Source organism: Arctopsyche grandis, chromosome 9, assembly GCF_051622035.1.
Source record: "Arctopsyche grandis isolate Sample6627 chromosome 9, ASM5162203v2, whole genome shotgun sequence".
Lineage (NCBI taxonomy): Eukaryota > Metazoa > Arthropoda > Insecta > Trichoptera > Hydropsychidae > Arctopsyche > Arctopsyche grandis.
This window is the reverse complement of record NC_135363.1, coordinates 20292086-20303362: the sequence shown is the minus strand read 5'-3', so window position 1 is coordinate 20303362 and position 11277 is coordinate 20292086. Positions and strand designations below refer to the sequence as shown.

The 11277-nt window shown below is 33.6% G+C and overlaps 2 protein-coding genes across 4 annotated transcripts; both read left to right on the top strand.

Moving 5' to 3' along the window:
* The first annotated feature begins 2048 nt into the window (after positions 1–2048).
* Positions 2049–4396, top strand: LOC143916426 (kelch-like protein 26). Its single transcript, XM_077437531.1, has 9 exons — positions 2049–2144; positions 2224–2377; positions 2453–2650; positions 2926–3111; positions 3188–3340; positions 3428–3588; positions 3660–3867; positions 3940–4123; positions 4196–4396. Exons 2-9 carry the CDS (start codon positions 2234–2236, stop codon positions 4351–4353), a joined length of 1392 nt encoding a protein of 463 aa, XP_077293657.1. The 5' UTR covers positions 2049–2144; positions 2224–2233; the 3' UTR covers positions 4354–4396.
* A 588-nt stretch (positions 4397–4984) lies between these two features.
* Positions 4985–7932, top strand: LOC143917168 (kelch-like protein 28). Of its 3 annotated transcripts, none has more exons than XM_077438582.1 (9): positions 5008–5094; positions 5200–5408; positions 5469–5660; positions 5745–5939; positions 6013–6162; positions 6780–6940; positions 7010–7220; positions 7289–7469; positions 7542–7932. In XM_077438582.1, the coding sequence occupies exons 2-9, from the start codon at positions 5274–5276 to the stop codon at positions 7694–7696; spliced, it is 1380 nt and encodes a 459-aa protein (XP_077294708.1). In that variant the 5' UTR covers positions 5008–5094; positions 5200–5273; the 3' UTR covers positions 7697–7932. The 3 variants fall into 3 exon arrangements, with proteins under 3 accessions (XP_077294707.1, XP_077294708.1, XP_077294709.1); XM_077438583.1 differs by having other exon boundaries at positions 5038–5094; positions 5186–5408; XM_077438581.1 differs by having other exon boundaries at positions 4985–5408.
* The last annotated feature ends 3345 nt before the right edge of the window (positions 7933–11277 follow it).

Genomic DNA, 11277 nt, shown 5'->3' with positions numbered 1-11277 from the left:
ATCTCAAAAGTTGAACGTGGTCCGACTCGTGGACGCTTGGATATCGGTTGCCACGCTACGAGTAACCAACTGAGCGAATTCGGTCCGATTGCACGGTCAATTGCAATTCGGTCGTATTGTTTAACCCCGGCAAAAGTATTTTTTGTAAAGCTCAACATTGTCGAATATTTTCCTCTGTTTGATGTTTGGCTTGATCATAGTTCAGACTTCAATAATTCAGACATACATAGTTCAGAATTCAAATATTCGAATACTTTTATACGAATTTCATTTTTTATTTTCAATCTACAGCACATTTAGTTCTATTTGATGTTCCAGATTATGATTCTCTTAAAATTTGGATAGTATCTAGACCATCTGAAAACTAAAAAAAATAATTTAAAGTTACTATTCGATATTCGAATATTTAGAACCTCTAAGTTCAGTGTACTTTATAATTGAGACATCTTCGTTTTACATATTATCAGCAAACAGCTGGGCTGATTAATTTGACTGACAACTATGGAAGTGGGTCTGTCCAAAAGTTTCTGTCTTTGATTTACTATGATTAATATTATTGATAAATATGTTAACATTACAGTAATTTTCAAAAGGATTTCTATACAGTTTTCCACATTATTTATACGCATATTTCTTAATAAAAAGGTGAAATCAGCCACAAGATATCGAATTTAACTTCAATGTCTCCAGCTTTTTCAATATATGGCAGTTTAAGTCCCATAAAAAATAATTCAACCCACTTTGTACATCAACGAGATGATAAATTGAAACAAAATTAATTAGAATCGCACTTATACAATAAAGTAAAAGTGGATCATGTTCTTGAGCCTGAAAATTAATTATAAAACGTGCACACTTCCATAATCGATTCATAATTGAATGCCGTTGGATCTATGAACGAATAGGCGATTAAAATCTCAATAAGAAATAAATCATCATAGCACGTGTCCACATTTAAAATAATCGCTATATAAATTATTGCAATAGAATGACGGTGTGATTAATTAAGATTCTTCGCAACGATCTAATGATTCTTAGAAGTCTTCGAGAAATTAGGACTCGCGGATAATTTTTTTACACATTCATGCGTGCACATACATATAAATATACATAATAGACCAAACCGCTGTCAGTGGGCACAAAGCCGAGTGGGTATATTGTTTTAACAAGTCCGAAGTGAGCAGACAAGTTCTCAGAGAGCATTTGTTGTTATACAGAGAACATGATATTTTAATAGAGGGCGAGAGGACGAAGGGGAGGAGGCGACGAGGGGCTATCAATGAAAACGAGGGCCGGCTCAGTAATTTTAAATTGGCATCGGGCGACAGGGTCCATAAATAGAGAGCGCAGCCTCCTTGCTGAGAATTATATGGAATTAGGCAGGCAGCAGCAACGGTGTCGAATTACCTTTTGTCTGTACACACGCTCAATGCATTATATTATAAACTCGCATACATCTAACTAGCGCGTGGCCAACATTCTCGTTCGTGTGATCTAAATTTATAAAAATCGCGATTTTACATTATTAAAAAGCAATGATTTTATAAATTATCAAAATTATATAATGTTTGTATATGTATGTATGTAAATAACAAAAAAATACTGTATAGCAGATTCGTTCCCGTTTGTGCGATAAAATCATCCCTTACATGCGAACGCTCGTATCAATTACAAGTCCTTTGTTTAATGCAAGCCCCATTCACATTCGATCGTACAAAAGGCCCTCGCTTTTCATAAATGCATTTTGTAAATGCGTTGCACATACATATGTATGTATGTACATATGTACGTGCAATGGCAGGTAATATGCGAAAAAATCGCTTTGTTTTCAAACGAGCCTCGGGGACAAATTTAAATAGGAAACACAGGAAACGGAGACGGATCTTTTTCGATTCAATTTTATAATAGGTATTTTACATTTATATACTGAACGAACTAATAAATTTCACCGCAGACCAAAAATCGTACGCGATAAGTTTTATCTTTGGTATATCTATCGTTAATGTTTAAATACGTAGATAAGAAGGGAGATTATCTGTGCCGATGTTATATATATGGGGTAGCAATGATTGTGGTACAATCATTGTGGAATCGATACAAAACTGTGTCACAAGCTATAGAGGATCTTTACAAATTTAAGTGCAGTATGTAATCATTTTTTTGTAATGCTAATTTTTAATGAAATCCAATTATACTGTATGCGAATTTTTATATGTTTTGCAGTTGTGCAAATATGGCTTACTTTGATAGGCAATGGGGTTGGGGTCCTCCTATAGAAAACATCAACGATGCCATGAGGGGTATACTATCTCGAGAAAGAGATGGTATGGATCGTTATAATTGGGCTATGGGCCTTGCAAGATACCACGCATTGGAGGTAACGGTGGCAGTGATTGTATATTTTTAAATATTTTTTTTGTTACAGTATTGATAAAATTTTATGTTCTTTCAGTTCGGACAGCATTCGGCCGTCAGCATAATGGACCCGATCTACATTGGAAAACTACTGGAATCCGATGAAGTCAACATATTCCACGAACCTAGAGTGTTCGAAATGATTGCCAGATATTGCCTGTTGAATGCAAATGAAAAGGATAAAGTTATGCATGAAATGGTTAAATCCTTGCGATTACCTTTGATACGTCCGCAGGTATTGTATAATTTATTGTTTATATGAATTTACGTTTACGTTTGGGAAGACTTATTTTTAAATTTTGAAAATACATAATATGTATTTATATAAAGCATTAAAGTTGTTGTTTGTGGAGGAAGTTATTATTGTGATTTTATATAAAATTGTATTTAATGTGAAGAGTATATACTATGTTACGTAAATGCATATTGATTTTTACAGCAACATTTTAAAATTAGCAACCATATATTTTACAACATTATACTGATATTTTATCATTTTATCATTCACAGTATATTATAGACGAAATAGAGCCAGCCGTCAGACCTAACGGAAAATGCAGAGAGCTTCTAAAAGAAGCTTACAGATGGCATTTGGTACCTGAAGAGAGAGAAAAGATGAGGCTAGATTCTCCAGTAAGAACTAGACCGCGAAATCCATACATAAGGATAATATCAGTGGGTAGTCATGATATGGAGGTAAAAGTACTTTAAATGCGATTTTTCATATTCTTTTTATATGTCGAAGTTGGTAAAAATTCTTTCAATTTTTTAGACATGCAACATATTAGAACTATACGATACAAAAGAGAAAGAATGGAATAGAATGAAGGACATAGAAATAGACAGAACGCACACGTCTTCGATCATGGTAGACTGCAGAGTTATGATAGTCGGAGGAAAAGTCGATGGAAAACCTAGCGGCCGTGTAAGTTAATATCTACAATATGATTTATACTATAACAAAAAAGCATCTGGGGCATGCTGTGTGCTTATTAAAATTTAACATTTCTAGGTTCAATGTTACGATGTAATTACTGCAACAATGCTAGAGGAAGAACCTCTTTTAACGCCACGTTACAATGCAAGCTTAGTCACTATGGGCTTTGGCTTCGCAACTGTTCTTTATGTTTTGGGAGGTCGTAATGAAGATGGCTGTTTAGATTCAGTGGAAAAGTATGTCTGTTTAATACAAAACCTTAATGAAATTATTCAATGCTTACAATTTTGATGCGTTTCTGTATCAGGTGGGATCCAGATAATAGAGAATGGCTGTACGGCAAAGAAATGGAGTTCAAGAGGGAGGAATTCGGCGTTGTGGCTTGGGATAATAGATTATGGGTCGCTGGGGGTAGATGCGGTGATGTGTGGTTTGAAACCCTCGAAATGTTCAAACCGAAGAAGAACAAATGGAAATTCAGAGCTGATATGAACCAACCTAGACCTTATTGCAAGGTAAGTCATCAAAGTGTAATGGTATATATTTGTAAATAATATAATGTAGTAATACAATATTTCATATCGCAGATGGTGGTTGCTGGATACAATTTTTATGCAATGGGTGGTTATACAGAAGGCGAAGGTGAAAGAAATTTGTTCACCCTGGAACGGTACGATCCCTACGAAGATAAATGGACATTATTGGCCAATATGAATATCTGTTCTGGGCCCATCAGCGTGGGTGCCATCGGTGATAAGATCATCGTTTTTGGTTAGTAATTAGTCTATAAAGTTTTTTTATAAATGAAGAAAAAAAAATAGTTTTTTTTAATTTTTTTTCCAGACGGTAAACCAGATGAAAATGGTCAAAGCAGAGCCGAATATTTTGTTGATTCTAATTATAAATGGCTCAATTTTGATCCATTTAAACATCATCGTGCCAATGCTTCCATTATTACAATACCATATTTCATGAATAGAATGAGATTGGCCAAAAGATGATTATGTAATTGATTATGATTGAATATATGTACCATTAAAAATTATATGTTGTTTTATTGTCTACAACCGGTTTATAAAGTCTATATTAGTTTTCAAACTTAATCTATATATCATTTTAAACTTAAACATGCATTTGAGAATATACGATTTTAATTACAATTGTACTAACTAAACGATAATCTCGATAACCCACATATCATATGCTTGTATTCTATCTACAGATTACGTTACGTACACATGTAAATTATAATTTATAAAACCTATAAAACAAAGTCGTTGAAAGGGTCGCGAAAATGTATCAAAATTTTAATAGGAAAATATGTGATAATTTTTTTATATTAATGTTCAAGATTCTGAACTTGTAACAAATTCCATTTAAAATAAATATATATGTATTATTCTTCAATATAGTCCTCTATATTACATATATCAGTACTCTGCATATTATATAATGCCGTATAAATTTTATAGATACTTACATATGTATTTATACGTAGGTATAAATATGGGCATATATATGTATATGTACGAAATAATTAACATATGTATATGTACGAAATAAGTATAAATTTGGACAGCTGGCAACTTATTCTTCTGAGATATGACTATTGATAAAAAAAGTACATAGATAATCCTTATCACCAAGTGAGGGTCGACACACCTAAAATGTGGTGCAATATTTATCTAGTTGTCGATCGAGCACGCTGTGAAACGCTTGGTGCTAATTTTCCCAACGTACAAGTTAGTTAATTTAGCCAAGTTTAGTTAATTCAAATAATAATTGTGATACTTACGAAATTCGTTAAAGAATATATGTAAATAATATGACAAGTTAAATCCTTCAAGAGACAGGAAATCGCCAATAATAGAGAAGAGCACTTACGTTCACCGATTCTCAATATCAAATTTATTATAATAAAATGGCGGATGCATCAGAGGAGGCCGTTACTCCGATCTACACATATAAAGAATGTTACGACTTAATTAACAGTCTTCCTGGTGGGACGCCGAAGTCGGATAATGCTTTTAAATGGGCTCGCCACAACTATGCAAAGGTGCGTACATTTTAATTTAAAGTTAAAATTTCATTTGATTTTTAACAATTATCACTATAGTTTGCAGAATACAGCGCGTTTGAAGAATTGAGCGCAGATGATTTGATAGAATTGTTACATCATGATGAAGTCAATGCGTTTAATGAGGAGACCGTTTTTGATCCGATCTTGAGGTGGTTGGCAGTAGAAAAAAATAAAATCTGGAAGTTAGATATAATGAAAGAAGTACGAATAGCAGCCGTCGCTCCTAAGGTTAAAAACACATTTTCAAGTTTTTATGGATGTATTATAGATATTCATTCTAACAATTATATGAACTCTGTATTTTGATAACAGTATTTATTGGACGTGGTTGAGCCGGTTTGTTGGGAAGAATATACTGCAGATCCGAAAGATCCTACGTGTCGAAGGTATTATCATAATGCAATAATATGGCACTTATTGCCTTGGAGACGAGACTCAATAAATAATCGATTTTCAATTCCAAGAAAATATTTTTCTAGAGTTTTGGCCGTCGGTGGTTGGGATAAAGTACTGAATTTTTATTTCATTTTCATTTATATGAAATTTGGGTCAGTATAATTTAACTGAATTTGAATTTTAGGCAACCGGTGTTATAGAAGAATACGACACGAATAGTAAACAGTGGACTGAATTAAAAACGATGAACATACAAAGGACTTTTTACGGGGTCGGACTAGTACGAGACAAGTTGATGTTTATAGGAGGTCGATTAAAAAGCCATGTCAATACGGTAAATATATATACGGTATATACTTTTATAGAAAATGTTGGGGAAAATGTATTTTCTGCCTAAAAAAACGTTGTTTAATAATAGGTTAATTTTTTAGTGAATTATTTAAGAAACAATCCAGTAATTTTGTATGTGAACACATCAATTGATTTTCTATTCCTAGAAACCGCAAAAAAATAAATAGATTCATCGTAAAAGATTTGAAAGCCTATTAGAAGTCTAGTTATGTTATTATATAAATCTATCCTTATACATATGTACATATATATGTATGTATTTATGTAGCTTGTGAATCGCTGTATTAATCTTGCTATTATTGACATAATGGAGGATCTATTTAAACAAAATAATATTTTTCAGTATTTGAATAACAGAATAAAGTTGCAAAAGAACAATAACAGAACTAAACTTGCATGCGCATTTACGAAATGTATATAATAATAGTTTCTATAGAATTAGCTCAGAAAGAAAAAAATCAACAATGTGAAAATTGACAACAATGTGAAAGATAATTTTTACAACCCATATACTCATACTTCCGTACTAAATAAAAAGTCTGCAATATAATTGTTTGAAAAGTGGATTTATACAAAATGTGTTCAATTTTATTATGATAGGTTGAAAGTTACAACATTGTAACAGGAGAATTAAGAAAAGAGTCTTCTATGAACGAGGTTCGTGATTGTCCTGGAGTAGTCGTTTTGGATTATGAACAACCCATCACAGTATATGCTATAGGCGGTATGAAGAATAAAGACGCTTTAAAAACTGTTGAAAAGTCAGTATAATAATTCATCCACTCAAACAAACATATCGCAAGAAACATTGAAACCGTTATTTTTAACAGATGGGACGAAGAAAGTCGAACGTGGACCTACGTTGCTCCAATGAACGAAGCTCGCGATGGATTGGGAGTAGTGACACTCAACAATATAATATACGCGTGTGGCGGGAATAATGGTAATAATGAATATCACAAATCTTTTGAATCTTACGATCCCAAGACAGACAAGTGGACTATGAGAGCACCGATGAATCGAAAGAGATCGTATTTCAAAGTGAGTGCTTTGACACACGAATTGATCTTAAATTTAGCAATATTAAATATTTACATATTTTTTCTAAGATGGCAACAGTTGGCGGGATGATTTATGCTTTCGGTGGCTATGGAATGGGCTATGGGATTGTAGGTTTGCATACATGGGAGCGTTATGATCCAATCACAGACCTATGGACCGAGATGCCCAAAATGGAACATTATGCTGCTGTGGGGCCAGGAGTGATGTCTGGTCGCATATTTTACGTGGGTCAGTTCAATTGATTTATCTTAATACTTTATATTTCTTGAAAGTTTTTTTTTATATAAATACAATTTCTAGGTGGTGGAGCAAACCAGTCGGCACAAAGTGAAGGCGAAGAATACGATAATAACAAGGGAAAATGGACAAAGATTGCTAAACTCAATGTTGCTCGAGAAGGTATAACTATAGTAAACGTACCGTATGAATTGCTCAGCACTCAACTTTGCCAATAGGATTAAGCAGAAGTATCAATTAAAGTGAAAGTTTAAAACATTGAGTGATTGTTTGAAATTAGGAAATATTTTATACAAACATAAATACACATGTAACAAATATTTGTCGATATTATTAACAGACATTTATGATACAAAACTGTGTAAAAATGGAATTTCTAATAGTGCTTGATTGATATATTATATGTATTGTATTGAACTGGACTTATTCAATAAACACCTCTCTAATACAATTGAAATTTATCTCTACAGGCTGTACAGAAATGTACCAAATATTTTAATATTTAACACATATTCTGATAGCGTTAAACAGACCTCATACAAAGAAACAAAAAGAGGACATATTAAATTTTCAAAAAAAAAAACAAAATATTTACAAATGGTCCAAAGAGATGTCGATCGTGTCGGTCATTCGTGCGTAAAACGAGCCGCCCGTCCGCAACGGGTTAAATCATCTCGAATTACAAACCGGTCACGAATCACGTCCACATATTCAACGGGGTGAAAACGACCCGATACACACACGGCGCGTTAATTTCGATTAATTTCAATTGCTAGTGCAATACCATGATACTGCCATGCGCTGGCAGTCGAAACTGAACCCGAAACCGCTTTGTAATTATTCGATTGGAACCTCATCTATGTATAAATTTAAACTGGATTCTTGTGCAAGACACACATCAGCATCTTGTGCCACACCTGAAGTACAGTCAACATGAAATTGACACCTGGGCGAACGGCGGCGCCACTTCAAATGATGTGAATGGACCGTGAAATTTGTTCAAATATTTATGTATCACGGTAGTAGTATCGATATTTTTCGAAAGTACCACCGTTTTTTGTTTCGTTCGCGTCGACGCAATGACGTTGCAGTCGTCTCTGACGACACGGGAGCAATAAAAGATCGAGAGGAAGCTGCTGTCAGCTGCCTGACATCCTCACAAATGAGCATCATTAGCCATGAAATGGTCCTCGTGCACACACAGGCACATTCACGCGTGTACATAAACGTGCACGCACACGTTACGGCGCAATCTAACTATATCCTTATTAAAATTTCCCAGATTCTTTTTGTGCCCGGTGTGGTGTGTATATGCGCATTGTGCGGATGACGTGATTTGGCATCCTCAAACCGTGGGAAAAAAGTTTATTATAATACATATGTATATAGGTACATACATACATATGTATATTCACAATGCAATGTGTCGATTCAATTACTCGACAGTGTTATTACAAAGTGTGCTCGAAAGATTCTATACAATTATCATTTATTCAACAACACTTCTCGGTCGTAAGATGATATGTTTTTAATACTGAATATATCAAACATACGGTACTTTAGATTTATTTATATACAAATTTATTCAACGTGATATTGCAGATTTTTCATCGAATTAATATGAGCGTAATTTCACACATATATGTATGTAGAGATAGACAATATAACCATCAAGACACTCACTACATAAGTCAAAAAATATCAAATGAGTAACCACCCATTGAGAGTATTGATGATTGATTTGCATCATACATTGGTGAAACAAAGCAGCTCAATTTGAATCTCAGAATTGCACAATACACCAAATCAACTGCCAATTTATAAAAATAATTTCCCATATATGTACATATGTACATACATACATATGTATATAGAGTTTCCGGCTTGTTTCTTTGATATATAATTCTAAAGCTTAATGAATAAGGATTACAGATCATTTCAAGAATTTATGGGAATTTACACCCTTCACTGGGGATCAAAATAATAAAAATGAATTATAAGATTGTTCGCACTAGTATTTTATATAAAATTCTTTGTACAAGATAATTTCTAAAGATAAGATTATATACACTAAGAATAAAATTTAATATATAGAAACATATTGAAATTGAAATTGCAAACACGACTTCCAGATCCAGGAAGTTATTCACAACATTAAGACTTTTATTATAAATACTATACATGCATCGATACAAACTTAACTAGCGGATCTATGTGAATATGAGAGAACAGCATTCCATAATATGTGATCGATGGAACACACATCATCGTTCAGATAGATGCATTAGGAATGTTAACATACATTTATACACGTGTATGTATGTGATGATTGATCAGTTATTGATACGAAATTTCCTATTTTGCAAATATTTTTAGTAAACACAAAATTGGATGTGTTGAAAAATATGTACATAGATAAATATCAATAACACGATGTTCGCTATGCAGTAGCAGAATCATTTTCAATAGTTCGTACGTTATTCTCTGTTCGTTCGACGTTATTGTAAGAATGAAAAGCGTGTTTCCTTTCAATGCATAGCTGTCTGTACGGTCGGAGCTCAAATTTAATTATTTTTTGTACATGATAAGTATTATTTTTTGCTCCCCGCGTATTCTTTGAATCCTGACGGGAGCTCAATCGACACGTTAACCGCAAATAGATACCGTAATTACGATTGTTGAGACACATCGAGATTCGCTCGTTATGAATAGCCAATTCTGACTTTGCAATCTCGCATCGAACGAAGATTGTTTCTTTTTTTTGGCCGATTCATTAGCGTTGATTTTATTTGTTTAACGTTTGACGTTCTTATAAAGTCTATGTTATATTCAAATAACAGGGATGTACACTAAATTTAATATGTCTCACTTCTGGCACTAAATAAAGTAAAATGTGTAGGTAAATATTTTGATAAATATTATATACCCACATATGTAAATATCGGTCTCCGTGACGAACCAGAATGTTAAATTACAGAAAACGCAAATATCGGAAGGCAAAGATCGAAAATCGAAAGATCTTAAGTCGAAAGATAAAAAAAGGGTGCATGGTAAACAGTACATACTCACTTAATTTGCGTGAGCAGGATACAACAGGAACAAGAGGAACAGGCTTTTTCTCCCGTATTAATGTGCGTGCGCAGAATACGGGAGGAAAAGCCCGTTCCTCTTGTTCCTGTTGTACCCTGCTCGCGCAAATTAAGTGAGTATGTACCGTTTACCATGTACCCTTTTTTTTCTTTCGACTTAAGATCTTTCGATTTTCGATCTTTGCCTTCCGATATTTGTGTTTTCTGTAATTTAACATTCTGGCTCGTCACGTAGACCCCGTAAATCTGTTTTTTATTATATGAAATAAAATAATATAAAAATTTTCATATCATAAAGTAGGTATGCAGATTAATTAGAACTCACATTTAAAATAATAAAAACGAGGACCTATTAACTTTGAGGACACCCCTGTCTATACAAAATTTTAGCATACGCTCATTTGATAGATAGATCGATAGCTATTGATGGACACGTTTTGATGTTTTAAGATGGAGTGCGCGTACTGTATAGACAGCTCGAAGAATGACTTTCTATTTTAATAGAATTTTTCAAATAAAGTTTGAGAGACTGCATGTCCACGATGCGCATTGGCCGATGCGCATAATTGACGTCTAATTTAGAAATTATGATTGGATATCGTATGACACGCCTCTGCATTTCCCCCTTCTCTTCACTGTCAGCGCAATAACTTAATTTGCCCAATAAAATTTTAATCGAGCCATCATCATTATTGAAGCAATTTCTTGAT